Source organism: Candoia aspera, chromosome 5, assembly GCF_035149785.1.
Source record: "Candoia aspera isolate rCanAsp1 chromosome 5, rCanAsp1.hap2, whole genome shotgun sequence".
NCBI classification, from domain to species: Eukaryota; Metazoa; Chordata; class Lepidosauria; order Squamata; family Boidae; genus Candoia; species Candoia aspera.
In genome coordinates, this window is record NC_086157.1 from 63,501,649 (window position 1) to 63,527,857 (window position 26,209).

Below are 26,209 nucleotides of genomic sequence, written 5' to 3' on the forward strand. Positions count from 1 at the left end.
ATTAATAACTGTCATACATTCGTGTCATTTTGCAAGAATTACATTTCACAAGACTGTACTAACTTATGAATATCAAGACAGTGCTTACTGCATTATTTGTGTTTTGTTGGCAAACATGAAACAATTCTTAGGAAGCAACTGGTAAGCTAAATTGTGTATACAGTAGAGTTAATAAAAAGGTCCAGCAACACTTGTTTCATTCCAATATTACATGTATTTATAACGTGTTCACAAAAATATACAGTTTTTTTGCTTCCCCCCAATATTTCACATTGAGTTCTGAATAAATCTTAGTTGGTAATTCAATTTAATATTTGCAATTCAAGTACACAAGTCTGATGCACATAGAAGATGCCATGCAGAATATTACAATCTTACCAGTTTTCTGGTGTTGGTAAGTATCATCCAAAAAGTTCATTGGTGTCTAGATTCTGATACACCAACTGAATGTTTTTGAAACAGTACTAAAATATTGAAGGGCTATTAAAAATTTGAGAAACACAAGACCTGCCATAATCCCATTGCAAGAGGGTGCTTCTTTGTTTACATTCTTGATCGGATGAACTGTAATCTGCTTTAAAAATTGGAAATGCAGTATGCATTGTTGATGGAGAGGGCCTGTACAGACAAAAGTATACTAAATAAAACTAGGAAAAGGTACGAATAAGGGATCCATCTTCTGGAGATCACCAAGTCTGAGTCTGGGATCTGAACATCCCTTAAGTGGACAAACTCAAGTTTAACAGGGCTATAAAAATCTCAGACAAGTGCAACTAGGTGATGAAAGGTAAGAATGTTGGAATTTCTCTTATTTTGTTACCTAGCTCTTCTGAACTTGTCTACACATGATGGGTGTTGGAAAATGTGATTCTTTCTCACTGAAAAGTTTCCAACCCTCATCCAGACCAAAAGTAGTTCACTGAAGCACAACCTGCTTTCATCCTGTTGCTTCTTCAGAACATGAAAAGAAGATTTGGTAGTAAAACTGTGGCTGGGTTTCAGACTGCATGTGTGGGCCCCAAAGGTAGAATGAAAGCATCTTCATTGGGGAAAAATATTCTAGTGCTCAGAAAGCTTGCCAATCAGGGACAAGACTAAGCTTAAATTCTCACCTTCTATTTGCTCTTTGTAGGGATTTTTCTTCATACAGAGGAACATCTAGTCATCTCAGTTTCCTTATGTGGCCAGTAGTATACTCCAAATACAGGCATAATGACATTTCATCCGCCATTTAAGGAACCTAATCCCAGTGACCAGGTACAGCCACCATAGTCTCCGCGGTAAATGGAATTTTGGAGATCTTCATGTACAAGAGTGTATGTTCTTGCTGCTGGATTAAAGTAACACCACCTTTGGAATAAAAAATGGGTCAGAGTGCTTTCATCTGAATGTGCTCATCCATGAGCACAGCCTCACTGATTTAAAAGGAGTACTGTGGCTCTAGAAGAGCATCTGTGTATGGAGGGTGTTGGCCTTTTTTAACATGTCAGAATGATCAAGTATCAAAATAAGTACTTAATTCTGGTTTGTCTTCTAAGAAGGTATTAACATCCACATATTGTGTATGCTAAAAAAGGGAAAGCACACATTATTAGTGATAATCTGCTGTTGTGCCAGGCTAATTTTATTATGATTAACAATTCAGCCAAATATTTGCACAAAATAAGCCTATTTCTTATGCTGACATTTTTTTAAAACTGTGAAATAAAAAGAACTGCAGAGTACAGAAGATAATTGTTTTTTTACAAAAGTTAATCTTTCTGCTTTATGATACTGTTGATTTTTTTTATACTCAACTAAATTACCAGTCATTACTTTTGTAAATGGCTAGCAGATATGTTTATGGTTAACATCCTCTTAATACAGTGCAAAGTCTTCCAGCAACACTTTCAAGTATATTTAACACAGTTTTACTAAAATGGAGATTATATAGCTTTTCTATGGACAGTTTCACAGAAATAATACAACAATACAAAAAAGATAAGCCTTTTAAAAAGCATGGCTAGTCTCATGATGAAAAAAAAAATTGAACACAGATTTCCTTATTTTAAGATGATCGTATCCCTGTTCAATAGCATCTCTTCGCAATCAACCTTTTCTTTAGAAAAAAGAGACAGCTTTTAAGTAATGTAGAATGAAACAGTAAAAATTGCTTTTTTCTATGTTTCATTCTGAATGTCAGGCTTTTGTGCTTTTATTCCAAGTTCTTTCTGCTATATTTTTCCTTTTTTTCCCTCCTATATATGAACTAAGAGGACAAATTTGTTTGAGAAACAGGAGAAAAAGGTCTATTTTTTCTCCCTCTTTAAGTGATATGAATAATACTGGTGTCAGAAAAACACAAGTTCAGAATCATAGCTTCAGAAGTAAGAGTAGCATTCTAACCAATTAATATTTCACCATTTAGTCAAGCTGTTAACCTGGAGTGTTCTGGTTTACATACATTTATAGGTAATATAAGGACATAGCCAAACGCTACCTACGTGAGATTATGTAGGTTTTAAAAACCACTTTACATCACTTGACATACTTATCTTTTTGTCAACTGCATGAGCAAATGCCACAATAGTTGGGCTTTTGGTTTTCTTATTAGATACAATGACAAGCTGTACAGAAAAAAAGTGATTGTTAAGTTTCAATGGAAGAGTTCCCAAAACCAGCACAAAACAATTTTAGGTGTTTACAATGGCTCAGCACTGGCCATTTATAGGATCTGTGATATTGAATGAAATTTGTGTGGGGCTCATTTGTTGCAACTGAGGCATTCTTGCTTCTAGAGACTTCTCTGTGGGCGATCCTACTGACTGATTCCTTTTCCTCATCATCTGTCCAATGCCCATCATGGGGAATCGGCCTCTACTTTTCACACAATTAGGGCTCCCCAAAGGATTCGAGACATTCAGCTGTGTTGGAGAGACAGCTTCCTCTTTGAAAGAGCTGCTTTTTTCATCATATGTAAATGAAAGTTGAGTGGGGTGCACTGGACTTTTAGTGGGACTGGGAGAAGTGCCCCCAGGCTGGAAGAGTGGAGACAATGTTCTTTCGCTGGAACTTCTTCGACCAAAATTTACTGGTGAGCTAAGCATCCGATACTGATGAGATGGAGAGACTTGGTCTATCTGATCCTCTCGATCACCGGTTTCAAAAGAATGTACAATGTTCAGAATCAAAGGAGAATCCAAATTCTGACTGCCAGGACTTGAGGGCTCTTGTTGAGGTGAATCTTGCCGTTTCCTGAGTCTTGGGGTCCTTGGAACTGGTTGCTGAATTTCAAGGTATTCCAGAGAATAGGAAGTGACACAGCCCGCCTTGCCTGTTGCTGCTTCATGGAAATGATTCAAATTACTAGGAGAATCTTTGATATAATACAGAAAAACAACTAGGGAAGATTGGTTTTTTTACACCCCCCCCCAAAAGAGAATGCAAGCTTTAATTAAGTGAGAACTTGCTTAACAAGGGTCAGAAACAAACTTTATGGAAGGATTTTGGGCTGTGCAATATTAAAACCCATATCCTGAATTTGAAAATATAATTGAGATAATACTGCAAACAAATGTTTAATTTACAATGTGCTACTACTCATTTGTGCACACTTCTGACTCCCCAATGATAAGGGTGTAACTATTTTGGGACTGAGGGCACACCTGAACTTTGAATAGAGTGTCAGTAGCTACTGTCCAAATAGTGAAGCCCCATTAGTCTGTGAAATGCTACAACCAACAAATCAGCACAGCGGAAGTAACACTTCCACATACCTTTTTCAGGCATTCCTCCATGACTAGCCCTTCGATCACTTAGCAGGGATTTTTTGTTTTGCATCTGTGTGGTAAGGCAGGACGAAGGTTCTTTGTATGTTGGGGGATTTTTCTCAGATTTCTTCAGAAATGGGTGAGAAGGGTCATCTTTTGTTTCTTGTTCCTTGTTTTTTTTGTCCTTCAGATTTAAAGCACACACAAAATTGGCTTGCCAGAAGCATTTCAAAAGGTTTTAAAAACTTTTTTTTTAAAAGCAACATCCAGAGTTTGAAAAGCAACACATCAATGGAGATAAATATATCATGACTGTAATTTTCTTGATTACATCAAAATGATTTTAGGAACCTTTTCAAAGCCCCAACTAAAAAGAACTTCTTTCATTTGCTAGAATTGACTATATTTCTTTTAAAATATTTTAAAGCTATCTACAAGTATTTCTGAGGCCCATAACAAATGAGAGTGGCAAAATCTAACAAAACAAAAATCAAACAGTGAAACCATAACTAATTAGAACAGCAAGTAAATATACTTAACTGAAGATCCTCCTAAAATAAAGGAAGGCTTTCTATAAATTTGTTCAGAGGGAAAAAAAACAAGCTTTCCTTGGAGGGGAGCTCCAAGGTCTACGGTAGCCAACAAATAAATCTTTCCCCAATCCCAACCCAACCAAGCTCAGGAGTTAGAACCATAGAATATATGGCCAGAAGGGAAGGTTATAGGTACAATGACCACACGTCCTTTATGATAAAGAACAGTCCTTTATTTCAGAAAGCTGTCTTTTAGATTTATTTTTCAAAAACTCACTTTTGTCCTTTATTTTGGTCATTTAACTTTTACCATACAAATGGTACCACTTAATGCACAGTCTTTCATATTCATGTGAAAAATATGGAAACTGAATTGTCTTTTCAATTCAGTGTTTGACTTTAGATATTTTTATTAGAATATGCATTTTTGTAAAGTTTTTCTTGGTTTTGCTCTTGAATTTTCCTTTGTAAAGCAGTTATAAACTTTTTTTTTTATCCTTATGAGCATCTTTCAGATTTGCCCCTTTTTCAGGTTTGTCAAGAAAATATGATCACCATGTTTATAGGTGATCCAGGCCAAATCCCTGCTTGTGCATGAATCTACTAAACCAGCCTAGACAGGTGGCCTTCCAGCCTGTTGGAAAAACTCCAGCGAAGGAAGTCCATTCCAGATCTAAGAGGATTGTTCTCCTACGTAATAGCTCTAACCATCAGGAAATTCTGCCTAATATTTAGCCTTTTAATATCAATTATTTTGTCCCTGTCCTACCTTCAGTTTCAACAAGGAATAGATTCATCACCTCTTGCATGTCATAATCTTTAAAGTATTTGTAGACTGCTATTAATGTCTTCTCTTGGGGTTCTTTTACATACCACACATGCACATATGAGGAGTCTTTCTCAATAAGCAGAATATTTTGAGTGGGAAATGGATGCCTAAATACTTTGGTCCCAAACACAGAATTTTAAAAGCAGACAATAGGGCTCTGAATCGGGTGAATCCGTGCAGCTGCTACTGCAGTGCAGTCACATGATCACATAATTACGTAATAAAGGAGCTGCTACATTCCGGACAAACTGTTAATTTCAAATACTTTTTGAAAGCTGCCCCACAGAGAGCATTTTTCAAAAATAATGTTGAAAGTAGTAGATTATCAACTGTGTCATTAATCGTATTTTATGGTGCACTTTTCAATAGCATGGTGTACTTTATAATCTTTATCCAATCCATCCTCATGATCAACTTGCGATATGGGTCTTTATTCCTTGCACATACAGGAAAGGAGATAATAGCTGACCTAGGAAGTCCTTTAAGTTAAGCCAGCAAGAACTACTGAAAAGGATTTCCCTTTGCATTTTTTGCAGCTTTTGATTTTATAGCAAGGTATTGCAGAACCCTACATGGGGTCTGCCTCCATCTCCATGGTAATACACAAATGCACTTTCAAGCATCTCTTACATTCAGAATAGCTGTTCATGAAGTTATAGACAAAAGGATGTCTATAACTGCAAGTTAAACTGAAAGGGACATTTTGTGGATAATGGCTGAAGAATACTGAAATGTCTGTCTTTTCACAACAAATGGAAGAACCTTGGGGCCCTGAAAGCCACTTGTTAGCATGCACTAATAATAAAATTGGCACTGAAGCAGGATATGACATAGAATGAAAACGTTCTTTCAGGTACAAGGATTGAATCTTTTTATGAACAAAGTATTTTTCTATTTCATTACGTTGTTCTTTCTATTAACTGCGATTTATTTCAATATCTAGGCTGTGCTGGGCTATACTACTTTTTTATGGCAAGAGCAAATATGTGCAGAGCAAGATAAAGCAACAATATCTAATTGTTTTGGTATTTAAAACAATTTCAGCAACCTCACAATATTAGATTTATTGCACCAATCTGAAATCTATTCTCTCTGCAAGTGCTGGGAGCTATATTTTAGTGCTGATTGCCAGATTAAGATAGCAGAGAAAGATCTAGGAGAAGAGGGACATTTTGGAATGAGTGGGGTTCCCCCCATCAGTTCTCCCCCTTTAAAACATTTTATACATCTGTAAATCTTGATAATATCCCACACCAATATTCTGTTTCTCACCGCCCAAACTGGAAGAAAAAGTGGATATTGAGTGAATGTTGAGTGATACTAATTTCTCAGAATTCTTTGGCCAAGGAGAAGAATAAACCAGGACATGTTTTTGGAGCAAGACATTTTATAAAACTCATTCTATCTCTCTCTCTCTCTCTCTCTAATTTGTCCCCTCCTATCTCCTCCCATCGGGGGACTCTGGGCGGTTTACAACAATATTTATACGCCTATCAATTCCAAACAACTTTTACAAAGTCAGAAATGTCTGGGAATGGATTTATTTTTGCATTCTTTATTAAATCAAAAGTCTGTTGGTTTATAGTAATAATCAGTGGAAAGTCCAAATTCTGTCTGGTTCCAAATGACTAAAACAAAAGATTTACCTCATAGGAATCCTTATTTGATTTGTATTTTTCTAACCGACACAATTGGTTTGTGCACATATTATCAGAAGTTTCAGTCTTCTGGAAAGATGAAAAGAAGAAGACAAAGATAAACTGCAAATTAGGACATAAAATTGGAAAAAAATACTTAAAAGATTAATATGTATTACTTCCATTCTACACATAACTTTCTCAAATTAGCTCAACAAATATTAGTTTTTTTAATTCAGAAATTGTGACAACTAACAAAATATATTACCATATGAGTAAACAGGTAACATTTAGAGTCATTTGGTGAGATGGGTGGTGAAGAAATGTGAGGAATAAATAAATACATAAATTTATTATTTTCCCCATTCATGTAAACTAGACATCAGTGTAATGCAATTAAGTTGGAAAGCAAGTACAACATAGTATTTCAAAGCTAAGTTTGTTTGTTTGTTTATTTATCAAATTTATCACCGCCCATCTCCCCCCAAGGAGGGACTCTGGGCAGTTTACAATAAGACACAATTAAAACAATGCAATATAAAACTACAGAATAAATAAATTCTAAGTTCAGCCAATTTCCTTGATATTTAAATTAAAAAACCTCTAAATCATCTTAATATGATTAACAGGAATTGTCCCAAGAGCACTGTGGTTACAATAAATTTCCTTATTAATGGTCACATTTCCCATGTTTCAAAAAAGAGGAATCTATAATGTGAACCCAAAGGACAGGCTACTGATGAGATGTACAAGTTAGTATTTATTTAACTTCAAGGTAGCAATGCTGGGAGTTTAGACCTTCTAATGAAGGGAAAAACAATGAAGAATTCTTTTTCATTGTTCAAAAAAGCACAACTGAACATTTTAGAACTATGTCAAAGACAGCTTGCAGTCCGTTATTTAATTCTGACTGCCTCAGAAATATTGTGGTTTCCAGTAACATGGCCAGCAACTGAATGATTCACCAAGATTGCCGTGTGTGAGTCTGTGATATGCTAAGCAACTTTCTATACTCTTAGCAAAACAGGTTCGCTAAGCAGCTGCAGTTCATGATATATGATTAAGATAAAATGTTCTTCACTATAAGCCAGCTTTTGATATATAAAATTAATTTCAGGAATTGGTGCCCATCTTTTTGGCATGAAGTTATGCAGAAGAAGAAGAGAGGTATTTCTGTGGATTTCTTCAAGGAAGAAAACTGTCAAAAAAGAATCTAATAAAAGCCAATTCAAAGGCCAAGAAGATGGCAGTATTTCTCTAACTAATTGACTAGATGAATCATTTAAACATTTTTGGTAGACTAAAAAGGTGTCCCCCATTATTTATTTTATTAACTGATCAGATTTTTATCACCACCCATCTCCCTCATATGGGGGACTCTGGGTGGTTCACAATAAACAGTTTAAAATTCAATAAAATCATAAATAATACCATATAAAATGTAATGAGATCCAAGTAATGGCATTTCTAATACCACCCAAAGGGGAACAAAACTGGCCTCAGCAGGACTAGGGAGCCAACCAAACCCAAGAGTGGCTCTTCCTCTCCCCACTCCAGGCATGGTAACAAAACCAGGTCTTCAATCATTTCCTGAAGTCCAAAAGAGAGGAGGCTAGCCTCACTTCCTGGGGAAGAGTGTTCCAAAGGGCGGAAGCTGCTACAGAGAAGGCCGGCCTCCTGGACCCCGCCAGATGGAATTCTCTTGCAGACGGGGTCCGCAGCATGCCCTCTCTGCATGAGCAGGTGGGATGGGTTGATGTAACCGGGATGAAACGGTCCCTTAGGTAACCTGGCCCCATGCCATGTAGGGCTTTAAAGGTGATAACCAACACCTTGAATTGGACCCAGAAGCAGACTGGAACCCAATGCAGCTTGTGCAGCAAAGGGGTAATATGTGCTGATCTTGAAGCACCCAAGATCGCCCACACAGCTGAATTTTGGACCAGCTGTAGCTTCCAGATACTCTTCAAGGGTAGCCCCATGTACAGAGCATTACAGTAGTCTATATGGGAGATGACCAGGGCACGAGTGACCGTTTGAAGGGCCTCTCGCTCCAGGAAGGGGCATAACTGGTGCACAACACAAAGTTGCGCAAAGGCCCTTCTGGCCACGACTGCCACCTGCTCTTGAGCAGGAGTCATGAGTCCAAGAGGACCCCCAAGTTACGCACTGGGTCTGTCTGGGGCAGTGCAACCCCATCCAAGACTAAAGATGGCAAATTCCTAGGAGCAGAGGGGCCGTTAACCCACAGCCACTCCATCTTACCAGGGTACAGCTGAAGCCTATTGTTCCCCATCCAGGCCCCCACAGCCCCCGGGCACCTGGAGAAGGCAGTCACAGCATCACTTACTTCCCCCAGGATGGAGATGTATAACTGAGTATCATCAGCATATTGATGATTATTTAAAAAACAAACGAACAACAAAACCTGAATGACTGATTTTTTTTTAAAGTACTTGTCTGGGTACTTAATAGAATGTGGTACATGTTATTATCCTGGAGAAAATTTACCTATGTGATTGCTAAGAGTTGACATCGACCTGAGGGCATCAGTCAATCAATCAATCAATCACATACCAATAAGGTATCCGCTGTAACATAGAGATGTATCATTTAAGAATAAAATATGGATATTGTTATTGATTTATTGCAATGGAAATTTATTCAAATGTAAGATACACATTGATTTTATTTTGTAGGACAATAGCCCTGAATGACAAGTACTGTTCCTCCTAACACTGAAGTCAAATGGTGAGTTCTAACAGAAATAAAATCAAATGACAATGGGAGTTAGTACACATGGCAGGAATTTTGTTTGTTTTTACTACTACTACTACTACTAATAAACCCAAAAGGATTAAAATGGCACATTCTCTGGAGAAGTAGCCATGAAAAGAGAGGCAGAAAGGGAGATGAACCGGGACTGAAATATCCTGGAAGAGATCAGTCAGAAAGCATTTGTGATAGAGGTGATAGAGATGCACTGTAATAAGCTGCAAGAAAAATTCCAACTACTGCACTTTATTGTTAGAGCAAGTTTTCAACGCAGTAAATCAAGTATTTGTCACACTATAGAACTTCCCCAATAATGATAGAGAAAGGGAATGTAAAGAATGGAACAGATACTGTACCTGTGCTAATGGAGGACAAATGAGAAAAATTTATTGCATAAGGTCAGAGGTGAGAACTGTTTTGTTTAAATAGATTAGACTATGGACTAAAAGGGCCATGAACTGCTGTACATTTCTATTTTTCAATGCCATTTAAAAATACTAAATACGTTAAACATAAATAAGTTCGTCCAGCCTTTTCCAAGGACAGGTCCCACTATTTTAATGCTTTTACTAAAACAAAATGGCAGATTTTGTTTTTGAATTCTGAAGATTATAAATCTATACAATATATACTTATGTGGGTTTAAAAGGCACTAAACTCATTGGAACTTTTCCCTAATTAAACCACCCCAGGACTGGACTTTGAAAAAAGTTTATTCTGACTTATTTTTAATTCAGAAATTTGTATAGTTATTTGAAATATACGAATATTCTTTTCTCATACAGAAGATTTATCTCAAATCATCTAATGCCTAAGTCATTACTAGACAAATCAACAATGACATTAAAATAAACAGGATTTCCAAATAAACACATTATGACTGTACAAAATGTATTTGTTTTTAAGAAAATTGGTTAAAATTATAGAAAGTGATACTTTTCATCTTACCTTTTTTTTTCTTTTTGTATTACATAATTAAATTATTTTTGCCTCAGAAAATCACAAAAAGTATGGTATACTGAGAAAAAATAGCTATGTTCCTTACAGTCTAGTAAGTTACTGATTAATTGATATGCCGCTCAAACCTATTTATTTACTGACTGAATTGTTTGAAAATGTACACGTGATAAGCAAGTAGCATCAAAATGGCTCTATTTCAGTTAAAGTCTACTAGTTTAGCCTGGTAGATTACAGCTTGTTAACATTGTTCCCTAAACTTGAAAAAACAAACCAACCCTTTTTAAGGTAAAAATTTTTTTGTCATAATAAACAGCAATAAAATGTTGGCAAAGTGGGACAGACCCCAGGAAAAAGCATTTTATGTGCAGAGAAAGCTTTCTTGAGTGGCCTTGAAATAAAAGTGGTCTTGGATTGTACTTTTATGTAAGAATATTGTTTTACTGTATTTTAATGATTACTTATTCCTGTTTTTATTGTAAATCACCCAGAGTTGCTCCCTGAGCGAGATGGGCAGTGACTAAATTTGAAGTTTACTTTTTTACCCAAGGGATGTTCTTGTTTAATGATTCAAATCAGCCATGCCTTTTTTCCAGATATTCCATTTCCTAATTTTCAGTTTCCTTCCAAGAGATGCTCAGCATTCTGTGGTCAGTGAAAATGTATTTTTTAGTATTTCAGATTTTCTTTCTATTTTTGCAAAGCTGAAGCGTTTCCCCATGCGCACTTATTTCTCAATAGCCCCATTTTATCCACTGTCACCCTATTCAACTTCGTCATGTTCAACAATCATTCAAAGCTATACTTACTTTTACGCCTGCTGTATAGCGCTCTAGCTTTTTATTAAGGAGGACGTAGATGGCAAGCATGTGGCAAGCTCTGTTTGAGAGAATAGTGTTGATCACATCACTATTCTTATAGCCAAGCTTTTCTGTCATGTACAGCAGCACACTTTGGCTTATGTCTTCTAGATGAATTCTGCAAAAAGAAAAATGATAATAGGCTATCTTCCAAGGTTCTCAAGAGGAGGGTGGCAATCCTAAAGGCTATGGCATTCTTGAAAATGACAGTATTAGCTAATATGACAAAAAGGTATGATTGAGCTGATAATTTTGTTCAGGCTTTGTTGAAAAGAGAAAGCTGGAAGTTATTCATATGTAGATTTTTTAAAGAAAAAGTTTTTATCTTTAAAAATGTATGTATGTTGCTGTAGAAAGCCTCTCTTAGGGTACATGTACTTAAAATAAATACAAATTGGGTGATTTAGAAATGGAGTGGCCGGTCTTAGTGTCCCTTTAAGGCTACAGCGTGGCTTGGAAAATGGCGATGCCCCCACCTCTCAGCTAAGCTCTTACCAGAATGAGAAATGCTGTTTGTGATTTTCTGGCTATAAGCAGCCATCCGGAGGGCAGAGGGGGTGATTCCTGGTGTTTTCCTTTTTCCGGAAAACACTCCTGGGCTTCAGGAAAACCTGCCTGAGCCCAAAAATACTGCTGCATTGTCATCTCTGCCTGCTGAGCCCACAGGCACAGATGTTCAGTCCGCTATGTTGCCACCAGAAGTCCCAAGATAATGGCTCACCCAGGAAGTCCTTTAAGTTAAGCCAGCAAGAACTATTGAAAAGGATTTCCCTTTGCATTTTTTGCAGCTTTTGATTTTACAGCAAGGTATTGCAGAACACTACAGAGAAAACTGAAAGTTATTAATATGTAGATTTTTTAAAGGAAAAGTTTGTAGTTTTAAAAATGTATGTATGTGATAGATATTCATAAACTCTATTTGGGGAGGGTTGTCTACATTTTAAAGATTTATTTATTTATTGGGTTTATATACCACTGAATATCATCTATCCTGTTTCCCTGTCGTCTCCGTTCTTAAAGAAATATTCATTCATTGGATTTATATACCACTAAATAACATCCATCCTCAAGAGAAAGCTGAAAGTTATTAATATGTAGATTTTTTTTTAATAAAACAATTGTATCTTTAAAAATGTATGTATGTGATAGATATTCACAACCCTATTTGGGGAGGGTTGTCTACATTTTAAAGATTTATGTATTTATTTATTGGGTGCATATACCACTGAATATCATCCATCCTCAGTTTCCCTGTTATCTCCATTTTTAAAGAAATATTCATTCATTCATTTATCACTAAATAACATCCATTCTCAACTTCCCTGTCCCCTCTCAATGATAAGCAATTACATGAGAGGGAGAACAGGACCATTAATCATGTATGTAAGTTCCACCTCTATTGTACAATTTTGAGCGTACAGGTTTCCAGATCATGGTCAAACTCTTCATGTATAGAACAGGGTCTTCTCCACAAGCGTGTCCTCTAATGGAGGGATAGTGAAATGAAGCCAATGGACATAGCCTTGCTATCCACCTCAAGAAACTCTTAACTAATAATAAACAATGGTATGGGAGAGAACAGAACTGATTACATGCCCTTCTAAAATATGGTGTCTTCTTGATGTGCACTGCCATCCCCGGAACTCTCAGTCAGCATTACCATCTGCCTAGGAATTCCAGAAGTGCTAGTCCAGAGAGTGCAGTTGTGAAAGGCTAGAACAGAGCTACTGCTAAACAAACAGTTGTAAATGAATGCAACAAAACTCTTAAAATAGCAAACAGAGCTCTTGAAAATATCCTTGTAACTGCATTCAATTAAGAGATTTTCAGTTCATTCATCACCACCATCCAGCACCATGCTCTTAAAAGTGTCTAGTTTCCATTTCAGATGATTTCTGCAACATTATTCTCAATAGGTAGTAGACAAGTAGTAGACAAGTTACATGTGACTTCTATATAAATATTCAAAGCAGCCCAGATTACTTCTTTGAAGCTTTAAATCTGAATGTCAATTCAGCAACAAGAAATTAAGCACTTCCTAAATTCTCCTATTAAAATCAAGCTAATTAAATGTGCTTGACTTTGGCTTAATCAAGGCCTACATGTGTAAATTTTGAGTACAAAAGATTTCTCATTCTTATTACCACTGCTTCCAAATATACAGATGGTGATGAAAAATGTCCATGGTCATTGCAACTTGTTATGTCTGTATTTTATTCTGTCTTAAAAATAAAGGCAATTGTTTTTTTTTTGAAGCATCCCAGTAAAGATCAGTAATTATTTATTTTCAGAAGTGTACTTAGTAATAACAACTTATTAAAAGCTATGTGGAACTTATTCATGAAAAAATATATGCCATTTATACTTTCTACTGTTATCTCTGTACTGATTACTAGCAAAACTAATAAAATTCCCCAAGCAGTAATTTACATTGAATTTATGCCCTGTTTTCTGCCAGAAACAGTGTTCAAGGTGGCTATAAAAATAAAAGATAACTGAAAACATAATTAAATATAACTGAATATAATTAAAAACTGACAGCATTCTACCTAGACTCATGTCAAAAGCCTGCCTCAATTAAAGGGGGGAAAAAAACTTTGTGGCAGGGAATTCCAAAGCCTGCAAGGAGCCACCAAGGAGGTTTTCATAATCTCATCAAGTATGTTCCTGATGTTGGCTGGATTAAAAACAAGGTTGCTGTTATAAGCCTGAATATTATTTATTTATTTATTCAATTTATAGAGCTGTCCATCTGAGACCAGTGACTTTGGGCAGCTAACAATAATAAAAACACTCAATTAAAACAATACAGAAAATTAAATATAAATACAGCCAAGAGATATTAAAATCTGTCAGTGTCAGCACAACTATGAAACGGGGCCCTTCAAACACTCCGGGTCCCAGGCCTGGGCACATAACCAGGTCTTCAAGTCCTTCTGAAAAGCCAACAGGGTCGGGCCATCCTAATCTCAGGAGGGATGTTTCAGAGGGCAGGTGCCACGGCAGAAAAGGCATGTCTCCTGGTCCCTGCCAGCTGACACTCCTTGGCTGACGGGACCCAGAGCATGGCCATCCTGCATGTCAGGTAGCCTGGTCCCAAGCTATATGTGGTTGACAGATAATAGCCAGCACTTTAAATTGGGTCAAGAATCAGATTCATAAATATATACAAAAAGGAACAAGACAAGGATGTCCTTTGTGGCCTTTGCTCTTTATTTTGGTGTTGGAAGTTTTTAATAGAGATATTAGAAGAGACAAACAAATAAAGGGCTTAAAGATTAAAAAAGAGGTCTTTAAACTGAGGGCCTTTGCTGATGATTTAGTTTTGATATTACAGGACCCTTTGGATACTGTGGAAAATCTGATGAAGAAACTGAAAGAATTTGGGTCATTGGTGGGTCTTAAAGTAAATAAACAAAAAACCAAAATGTTGATCAAAAATATGACCTCATCCAATCAAGAACTGTTAATGGGTAACACTGGTTTTAAGATTGCAAAAATGGTCAGATATTTGGGGGTGATTTTATCAACTAAGAATAGTTATGTTGTTTCAGAATAATTATGTTAAAATTTGGAAAAATGTGAAAAAAGATGTTAAGATGGGAAAAATTACAATTGTCTCTTATGGTAAGAATATCTATGATTAAGATGAATGTTTTGCCTAGGATGCTTCTTTTTCAGACTATACAGATTTTGACAACAGATTCACCATTTAAACAATGGCAGAGAAATATTTCTAGGTTCATTTGACAAGGCAAAAAACCAAGAATTAAATATAAATTGCTACAAGATGCCAAAAAACAAGGAGGTTCGGGTTTACCTGATTTAAAATTGTATTTTGATGCCTGTTGTTTGTTTTGGATGAAGGAATGGATAACTCTGAAGAACAGGAAGTTATTGCAACTTGAAGGACATGAATTGAGATTTGAGTGGCACACCTATTTGTGGTACGATGAAGTTAAAGTTAATAAAGATTTTAAAAATCATTTTGTTAGGAATGCCATAATGAGGGTTTGGAATAAATATAAAACGAGATTGTCTCCTAATGTACCATTATGGTTGTCACCTCATGAAGCATTTGTTAGAAGAGAAAATGTGGGAGGAACAAGTTGGTTAAATTATAAAGATTTGTTAAACTTCGAAGAGGGTGAACCGAAGCTTAAAACAAGGGAAATGTTAGAGTTGGAAGGTTTTACATGTCATTGGTTTAACTTATGTGCTGCTGTTGGAATGTTTTAAAGTGGATAAAAAGAACTTTAAATTTGTTAATGAAACAACTCAATTTGAAATGGAACTCTGTACAAACGATGAACATGTCATTACAAAGATGTACAAACTGTCATTACAGATGAATTTAGAAGATGAATATGTTAAAGAATGTATGATTAAATGGGCTAAGAATTTTGGATACAATATTATGTTGGAGCAATGGGAGAACATGTGGAACAAAGGTTTGAAATTTACTTCCAATTATAACTTAAATTTTTTATAAAATGATGTGCGGCTAGTATTTAACTTCTGATAAGTTGTCAAAAATGTATAATGGAGTAACGAATGTTTGATGGAAATGTTTTCTTGGTGAAGGAACTTTTTATAAACTTTGGTGGACTTGTGAGAAGGCAAAAAAATTTTGGGATCAAATGTGTGTTAATATTCAAAATATTCTTCAAATGGACTTACAAAAAAACCCAGAACTGTTCCTTTTGGGTTTGATGGAGAAACAGCTAGAGAAACAACAAGGGGCTTTGCTTTTATACATGATTACAGCAGCAAGACTTTTATATGCACAGAGATGGAAAGATCCACAAATACCTACACTGGAGGTCTGGATTATCAAACTGATGGAACTGGCCCAAATGGCTAAGTTAACACCGTTAATAAGAGAAAATACTGTTTCTGGATTTATTTTTACTTGGCAACCACTTTTAGACTACTTGCTTGTGTCAGAAAAAAATGAAGCTTTGATTTTGGGTTTTAGTGATTAGATGGTTTGTTTTGATAGAAAGAATATTACTAAGGTTTAACTAAAAGTAAGAGATTATATTTGTAAACTTATTCATATCTGTATTGAAGGAAGTTGGAAGTCACTTTCTGTTTTTGTTTCCTATTTTGCTTTTATAGTTTTTTTCCCCTTTAGTTCTATATTCTAGCTTTTCTATATTCTATATTTTGTATTTTACTTATATTTTGAAAATCAATAAAGTTCTTATAAAAAAAGAATCAGATTCATAGTTAATAAAGATAATTAACAAGAGAGCCACTTGCTCACTATAACCAGCCAGAGTCAACATTCTGGCGGAGGCAACCTGAATTAATAGAAACTTCTAAACACTTTTCAAAGACAGTTTCACATGAAGAATGCTACATTAGTCCAAACAGGATGCAACTAAAGTGTGAGTCACTATGGTATACTAGCCTTTCCTTGCCAATGACTCCTTCAACCATTGGCTTTTGCTTTGAGTCTTCCTGGGAGTATAAATTTACTTATTTCCTTATCTACCTTTCGATTGGGAGCACCACTTTCCATTCGTTTACCCTCTAGTCCAGTGGTTCTTAAGTAGGGAGTAATTACCCTGAAGGGGGTAATCTGGGCATATCCTGGGGATAATTAACAATTTGTGAGTGAGGATCCAGTTTGGGACTACTGCTGTTGAGACCATGAAAAGGAGTGATTGAGTCAAACAGTTTAAGAACCACTGCTCTAGTCCATTACTGGCATCAGAAATGGATTTGGAAGTTGAACAGATTCCCTGGACCTCAATGAAAAGTAGTCAGAGCTGGCTCTTATAAACTCTCAAGTGGTTTCATGTATAAGCTAACTCCATCAAGTGGAAGATGAAATCCTGAGGGATACCACAAACCACTGGTCATAGGGTCAAAGAAGAGACCCCCTGCATCATCTTTTGAAATAGCCCATTCAAGAAGGACTAGAACAACCAGAGGAATCCAATCCTATCCCAACCAGGCAATTCAAAAGGTTGCCATGACCAGCAGTCACTGCAAGGTAAAGCAGAACCAACAAGGACATGCGCTTTCTCCAACTGCTGTTGTAGATGATCTATCCAAATATTAAAAGCAGTCTCTGACCCATATCCTAAGGTTCTACAAAATAAAAAAAATTATAAGCAAAAGTAGCACATTTGATATTAAGTTCCAAGGAAATGGCATGGCATAGTACCAAGACCATCTTGGTGACTGTTTCAACCTCACTGAAAATTGATCCTTGATTTGTTCAGATTTGGCATCAGACTATGAGGCTATATTAAACAAATCTTTGCATTTAATATGGACATTTAAAAAATGCAAACAGCTGATAATTATAGAAATTACAGCAGGTAAGGAGGGAAAGATTATTCATTTCCTCCCTACCTGTGAGCCTGGTGAAAACTAATTTGTTCTGTTGTATTTTTTGTGTTCGAAGAAATGAAAATTCACACTGGCATGCTCAGCCAGCATCCCTGGCCATTGATTTCTGAAGAAAAACATAAGGGAGAGCTTTTGTATTCATGAACTGATTAGAACACACTGTAAGGATTTGGTTGGCTGGTTGGCTACTACTGGAAATATGGTTCTGAACATGATGGAGTTTCAGACTGCAATTCTACATAAACTTTTATGGGACTATGCATTACCCTATTCAACTGTATTTACTTCTGAGTAAACTTACATGTAACTACGTTGGTCTAATCTGGCACATTCTTTCTTATATTCAGAAAACTGACTGCTTTTTAACTTAACCAGTTCACATACTTTGCCTGCAGTTAAGAAATGCCCTTCATCAGAGATAAGCTGGCACTTGCGCTGACTTTATCAGCTCCAGTTTAAAATCTAGTTAGACAAGCCTTTAGGTTTTACTAACTCAGGTTTGTGTTTCAGGATTTTCTTTTGTTTCACTTCTTCGTTTTCATGGCTGCTACTGAAATGTTCTACAGATTGTACTCTACCCTTGATCTGAACAAACAAGCAGCTTTTACAATATTCTTTTTTAAAAAATAACTGAATAATAATTCTCAGAACTGATTCACATTTATGAGTTTATACAATGTGATTTTGATGAAATTATGCCCTGCCCATTCAATGGCTTGCCTAAAACACTGCAATTTTTCTAACTGGAAAACCCGAACAACCAAATGTGTGGATCACATTTGGGATACTGATGTAATTTTAAGAAAGTATATATGATCAACATGTGTAACACTCCAAGCAAGTTTCTCACTTTCTTTGTCCATCTGCAAGATATGCTTTTGCACAGAAAATGTGTAACATCTTGAAGTGCTTCAGAAATCAGTGGCAGATTAGTTCAAGCTCTGATAATGATTTATTTCATTTTCTGCTACAACAATCATTTCGAAAAAAGTCATTTTTTTCTTGCAGTTCATTTACTGTTGTAAATTTTGCTCATTCTTGCTGCCTAGCAGCAGCCAGGCAGCAGAATATAAATGTAATGTTTATATCCATCATATAAAATCTAAACTAGACATTTAGAAAGGTACCAGCCTCCCTGCTGTATTAATATCCACCCATGTGTTATGTAACCCTTATTACCATAGTAACTAGCATTTCACAACTATTAAAGGTTTTTATCCTAAAAAAACCTTTTTATTTAGATTGGGAAGACTCAACCACCACAGCAAAGCTATGAAAAAGCAATGTTGCAAGCCCAAGGTTCCATCAGGGCTTTTGGAACTGATCTGAGCAAGCCTAAGACAGATCACAGAATGCTAATCATCACATCATACTTGGTCAACCTAAGGAACCTGTGAGAATGAAAACCAAGAGTAGGAATAGCAAAGCAGCTAAGTTGAAGTAGAGAGGAAAATCAGAAGCATCTCCAGGTCAACTCTCCCTGCAGCTATCAACCCAGAGGATTGTCTTACCAAGGTATTATGCTCTCCGCCTTCACACTTTCTTTCTCTTAAATGTGAGATAATAGTAGGAGAGCATTTTGATTACTTGAACAACTTGATATAAATAGCTGAAAAATCTATTATTTTGTAGCTTTGTTCTTCCTCCTCACCGCTGCAATGTTCCCCCCCCCCCGAGAATTCTCAAGCTTGTAAATACCAAAGGAATTAAGAAATGAGTGCAGAGGAATGTGGTCATCATGCGGTCTTATGCCACTTCTGGATTCTTGCAGAGAAATTAAAGAAGAAACACAGCTCCAATCCAGCCTTTTGATCTAAGCCACCTCAATGTCTTCAGTGGAGTTTTATCATGTTGGCAAATACCCAGCACATTCTGTCCTTTGCGCATTACCTGTTCGGATATGTGACATTATTCAGTGCTTTCCCATTCTCGCTAAGCCAGCGATTTGCTAATGCTTGTTGGATGTTTGGTCTTTTTGCAGGATCTGGTTCTAGCAGAATTCTTAAGAAGTTTACAGCTGCTGCAAAGACAATGAAAATGAAGGAAGGGGGAAAGTATCATATTATTTGCAACTATATTTATTATTTTGAAGCTGAATAATTACAAACAAGTAATTTTCAAAAAACCTATCAATAACTACTCCAAGGATGCTTACTGGACAGCCCACAAGCTCTGGAAATCTAAAGTATGGCCTACCCTTTCACATAAGTGCAGCAGATAGCTTTATGATTATTTCTTATATGCCCTTGACTTACTTTGGTTGGTACTGATTAAACTAGCTGGCACTGGTCCTTTTTCCTTATCTGCCACCTGATCGTTTTAATTGGAAATGCTACAGAGAAAGGGCTATGGCCCTTCCCACTCTTTTGCACATAGGTAAAGGTAAAGGTTTCCCTTGACGTAAAGTCCAGTCGAATCCGACTCTAGGGGGCGGTGCTCATCTCCGTTTCTAAGCCTTGGAGCCGGCGTTGTCATAGACACTTCCGGGTCATGTGGCCAGCATGACGACTCGGAACGCCGTTACCTTCCCGCCGAAGCGGTACCTATTGATCTACTCACATTTGCATGTTTTCGAACTGCTAGGTGAGCAGGAGCTGGGACTAGCAACGGGAGCTCACCCCGCCGCGCGGTTTCGAACCGCCGACCTTCCGATCGACAGCTCAGCGGTTTAACCCGCAGCGCCACCGCGTCCCTCCCATCCCTTTTGCACATACTCTCACTGAAATAAATGGAGCTATTGTGGGAAGGGGCTACTACATCTACATGTAACCTGACCTTATAAATAGTGTGACCGAGGATAAAGGAATATAATCCAGAGAAAGAACAGTGTGTAGCCCTTTCAGGAAGAGAAAATAGGGAGATCAGACTCCACCCCAGTGGTGTTACTACCAGCCTCACCAAGGTTGACAAAAACTGAAACAAGTGTATTGGAATGAGATTCCTATTCTTTGTGAGACTTAGAATTGATTCCAAATACTATGGACGTTGTTAAGTGTATTCAGTTCAAAACGGTTATACACTTTACTTTCTGTTTTAACATATAGCAGTAGGGCTGTTCCCTTCTCCTCCACCCATGCATTCTCTTAGCCTATAAAAAGGACAAGTATCAGAAGATTTAAAACAACTAAATTCACTTCGTTTTTAATGCCCTAGAGATACTAAAGATATTCTAGAGTTATAGTTTTTCTCCCAAAATATGGAATACAATATAGTTACTGCATCTACACACTGCTTTTACATATTAAAAAAGTAAGCATCTTGCGTACTATGTTAAACTAAGGAAGTTCCTTATACAGTAGAAAAAAAGATAACTTCAGTAGTTGAGAAAATAACATCCCAAGGTAAGATTGATAATTCATTCTTTATAAAAGTTGTATTATAAATAACCATTTTAACCAGGTTTTCTTAAATTCTGTAAAGTAGATAGAGTATTTCCTTTATGGAAAATAAGGCCAAAAAACTGAGTTCACATATTGCACTGGCATGGTTTTTCATAACTATAATTTGTTCAACAAGCTACAATGGTTGCATTCATGCTTAATATAAAGCCGTAAGCCATGAGTTATAGACTACAATGGCTAGATTCCAGACTGTATTAGACAGTGATTACTTTTATTCATGTTTTATTGAATATACCAGAGTGGCTAAGTTCACACCCAATTTTAATCCATGGTTTATAAAAGACAGTGCTAGATTCACACAATACATTAAGGCAAAGCCAAACAAATCACTTTATTGTTCAGTATAACGTATCAACTCAAGTCTTGCACCTTAGTCTAGTTAATAAATATTGCCATGAAAGGATTTGGACTCCGATTGCTGTATCAGTGCCTAATTATCCACTTTTTATGCTATTTTAAGGTTTTAAATATGAATTTAAAGCTGAAATACTAAATTCAGTATTTTTAATAAATAAGAATACTGTAAAAGTATCAGTATGATTGATAATGACAATCCTTTTAGAAATGACCTTATTGCATTTATGTTGTTGGAGATGCAGTTAAACTAACACTTTATTTAAATATATTGTTCCATTTAGGTACAGTATGAAGCAAATATATTAACTCAACTTTGAGAATTATTTTTTCTTAGGTGTTTATATTCTAACTCAGTCACATGGGAGTTGTCTTCTGGACAGAGAAAATGAACTCACAATCAAAAGACGTATTGTTCAGCATCAGAAACACAAACATATGCCTTCAACTATTCAGCATTAATATAGATTCACCATGGATGACAGCAATGAATTATGGCTTCAATTTATTGATATGTCTGTAAATATGTTTTGTATGTTTGTTTTTTCCTTCTTTTATAATTTTGTGTTCTTTTTCTGTAGCTTTTTGTATTTAGTTAATAAAAAAAGCTTTTTTAAAAATAATGATTCTTTGTTTATGTGAACTTTTTATATTGTCAGGAAATTAACAACTTTGATTTATTGTTAGTTTTATCCCTCACCTTTCCTTTGGAATTTCAAAACACCACTCAAGGCAGCACACATATCCCTCCCTCTCCTTGAGATAGATTGGACCATTTTTCCAAAGTACCCAATGAGTTTCCACAGTTAAGGGTGGATTTAAACTTGGGTCTCCCAGGTCCTAGTCCATCACCTTAAACATTGTTTCACATTGGCTCCTTTAAAAAAAATAAAAATGTTATTTTATTGCTCTTTAAAACTTAAAATCAGTGATATAGTTCTCTTTTTAATGATTTAGAGAGTCAGGAAAGCCAGTCTTGAAAGGACCATGTATCTCTTTAATTTTTTTTTAAAAAATCTACTCAGTATCTACTCAGCAGCACAAATTCTAAGACTGAGATCTCCAAATCCAGGGAGATAAATCTGTTGTCTGTACAATCCTAATAATTTAAACAGATACTCAGCAATAAATTAATGAGGCACTGCACTTGGCATTATAATTAATTTCTACTTCATGTATCTTTTATCAGAAGAGCCACCACTTGCAATTGTGTAAGTGGCCCATCTGGTCCATTCACTGATGACTAGAGAAAACGTCTGAATTCAGTGCCAAAATAATACTGGATAAGCTCCATGGTAAATGCTTGGAAAACATGACAACAGTATTCTGCTCTTAAGAATACCAATCCAACTAAAAGGGACAGAACTGTATCTACTGTATTTCTGCATTTTACATGTATGAATAAGGTGCAACAATCTGCAGAATTTTGTTCTCTATCTGTAACAAAAAAGGATGAAATTTGTCTTTAAAAAGATATCATTTATAGCCATATGGTCACCCCATTCTCTCACAACTGTGCAAGTGGACTCTCTTAATCACTATCATGCCAGACAATGATGTCAAAGATTTTCCACATGAAATCAGGAAAAGGAAATATGTGTTCATGTTCCACAATAGATCAAGGACAAGAAGAAACAAGGACACTGTCCAATAAATCAGGATTAGATACTATCTGTGCAATATTACATCTGTTCTGAACATCCTGCAGGAATCTTTATTTCTGCTGACCTGGATATTATCCAGTTTGTGTCACATATGATGCACAAGGATATTTACATAAAGAACTGTGTATTTGGTGTGTACGAATTTTAAGAATTCTTCTGATGCTTTTCCACCTATGAAGCATCAGAGCTTTCAAACCAGAACCTCCAACAGCACTTCATTCCCCACACCAACATTCTGGAGGCTCATGATACCAGGAAGTTGAACAAAAGCTGTCCTTTAGCTCACAGCTGCAATCTCAAGTGAATCAGCTGGGGCCTGATCTTATATTGGCAGTCCATAATCAAGCCACCTGGAGCTTACTGACCTTACAAATCACTTGTAGTCATGTTGGTCAACACTAAGCAATTTTTCTAACATATGGCAACTAAAGCACTTATAAATTTACCTCTGCAATCCAAGATTGAGTTGGTGACACAGGAAGAATATGGATATAGTTGGATAAACCGGACATTAAGCAGAAAAGTATCAACAGCCTACTAACAAAGTTATTCTTTCCTCTTCTTGCTCATTCTTTTCTTGGGGACTCACTACCTCACAGCATGTAGAAGTTATTCCTTCCACCAAACCTTGAATCTCATGTTGCTGCTTTATTTTTTTCTCCCATCTCCTTCTCAGACAGTAGGACTGTGCATTTCCTAATGAATGATTTATAGTGTCTTCTAGTATCACCCAGCCATTGTTATGACTATAAATCTTGTCTTAATTACTGTTATATCAAGCCACAATAGCTGGATGATATTGTAAGATGCTAAAAATCACTGCTGAGAAAATGACCTAATTTTAACAATGATCTAACTTGTTAATACCCCTTCTATTTGTATCTAGCATTCTGTAAGATGCATTACAATTCTGGAAAATTATGTACAAATATTTGTTATATATAATCAATGCTTGCAAATGCCAACAATTATGTGAATTGTGAAGTAGGCTTATGAGCCATATACACTTATATATTACTGTTCCTTTTCAATAGGATACAAGTAGCTACTTTGTAAGAATGAATCTATGGTAGATGCATCTTCAGTTCTAGCAATTTCAAACAAGAAGGAAGCAAGCTCCAAAAAGAAGGTGGAAATATAGTAAAACTAAACTCTGGTGGCCTAACAACCTTTCAGAGACATTTCCAATCCTTACTTCATTTTCCTGCTGCAGATGAGATACATCTAAAGCTCAACATCATAAAAAAACAAATATTTAGGAATGTGCAAACAGAGTTTAATCACAGATATATTATTTCTATTTATTACCTCTAAATGTATGTGAAAACTAAAGAAAGGAAATTTCCACAAGGCTTGGTCTACCACAGAAAAAGATAAAATAATATTTTTATACTTCTATGGTGGTTTGGCATGAGTGATTTTTAGATATGAGGCTGGAATAAGTCCCACTAAAATCAGTAGAATTTACTCTTGGGCAGCCCTGTTCTATGGAAAAACAGTAAGGTCCTTTAATACGTGATAAAAAATAAAACCTGAAGTGCTCAGTTGCACTGGAGCAAGTTCTTTAGCAAATCCACTAGAATTCTGTCCAAACCCTTGTACACAAGCAATTAACAGTGCAGTGCCTACCCTTAATTATGAGAGTACAGTAATAGGAGCTAAAAAAATTCAGCAGCACTTAAATACATTTACCTGTGGAAAGCTGAGTAGGATATGGATTCATTTCTTTGTCTACCATCTTCTGGTACAAAGCTCTCAGACTAAATGGCTCAACAGTAAATGGCAGTGTCCCAGTCAGCATTGCATACATATTCACACCACTGCAAAATTAAAGTGGTGGAGAAAACAATTAGACAAGCAAATTGTTCTACTGGAAATTGGACAAAGGATGCAAAGAAGAGATTAGGTTTAGCAGCAAGCAGCTATTACTTATGGAATATAAAATAACATATTAAGACATTCTTGGTCTATTTAACCTACCATGATCTCCTGTGATTGGCAGTAACTCTTAAAGTCATCACAGACAGGGGTCTTTCCCTGTCCTACCTCTTGAGATCCTACTAAGTGGAAACATCAGTGACTGACCCTGGAAACATATATATATGCAAAGTAGATGCTCAGTCCTGCTTTATGATCTCTTCCAACAGGAACTGTAACATTGCTTTCACCTGGATTGCAAAAATGAAACTGCTAGGTGGCCATATCACTTGTGCAATTTCTTTTCACATGGCAATTGCATCTGAGGCCTTCTTTTTGGTTGGATTCACCCTGCCCATTAAATCGGTATGTTGCTTTGACTGATGGGAACACTTAGTGAAGTCTGTAAAACCTACTTCCTGGCTTAATATTATGTGTGAACTAAGTCATTCTGAATTGTTTAGAAACCACAATAAAAATAAACCACAGCGTAATTGATGGGTGAATCAGTCTGCACACATACTCCCTCAGCTGCTTTAGGAACAATCTTACAATGCAACCACCAGCAGCAATTCAGACCCTGATCATTTATAATGCTTTTTCTGGTCAGAGAAAAGGGACAGGGGTGATTGCTAGTGGTAACAGCAATAAATGCTTTGACATTACTGAAATTCATATATACAGACAAAACAGGAACAAAGTTTCCTGAAATACATTCACTAACCTATTGTTATTCTCTTGGATGCTGGATTCTATAATTTTCATACTTTGGAAACTGAAGACTTTATCTCACTTTCCATAAAAATAAATCACTTTTCTCTACGTTTCTTTAGTAAATACTTTTCTTGCTTCTGAAACAGTGCCTTGAACATAGAGCCCTGGCTTTTTGATCGGCTGGACATTAGGTACATACATTAAGTAAATTAAGATACAGGTAGAGAACTTTAATATTGGGTGTGGGGGGGGAATGGCAAGGGCCATAAGAGATGGGACAACAACAGTGCCATATCAGGCATGTGTCTAGGGACCAAGACTTTTTGTGTTTTTTCTTTTTGCTTTAGATTTGGAAGGGAGCTTTCTTCTTTGTTTTTAAAATTATATTAGGCCTATTTGAGGACTTATACTACAGCTTTTATATGTTTTCCATCTCAAAATGGTGGGAAAGAG

At 36.2% G+C, this 26,209-nt stretch overlaps 1 protein-coding gene across 3 annotated transcripts in view; it reads right to left on the reverse strand.

Moving 5' to 3' along the window:
• Window positions 1-1,696: 1,696 nt before the first annotated feature.
• The window catches only part of HUNK (hormonally up-regulated Neu-associated kinase), a 50,907-nt gene continuing 26,394 nt past the window's right edge, over window positions 1,697-26,209 (reverse strand). The window contains exons 5-10 of one of the 3 annotated variants that reach the window (XM_063305438.1): window positions 24,818-24,945; window positions 19,597-19,726; window positions 11,290-11,458; window positions 6,758-6,838; window positions 3,756-3,933; window positions 1,697-3,319 (exon numbers count right to left, since the gene is read on the reverse strand). In XM_063305438.1, the coding sequence (XP_063161508.1) occupies window positions 2,691-3,319; window positions 3,756-3,933; window positions 6,758-6,838; window positions 11,290-11,458; window positions 19,597-19,726; window positions 24,818-24,945 (1,315 nt within the window). In that variant the 3' untranslated portion in view covers window positions 1,697-2,690. Of the gene's footprint in view, window positions 3,356-3,755; window positions 3,934-6,757; window positions 6,839-11,289; window positions 11,459-19,596; window positions 19,727-24,817; window positions 24,946-26,209 lie in introns of all 3 variants that reach the window. The other 2 variants (XM_063305437.1, XM_063305436.1) reach the window with 2 other exon arrangements.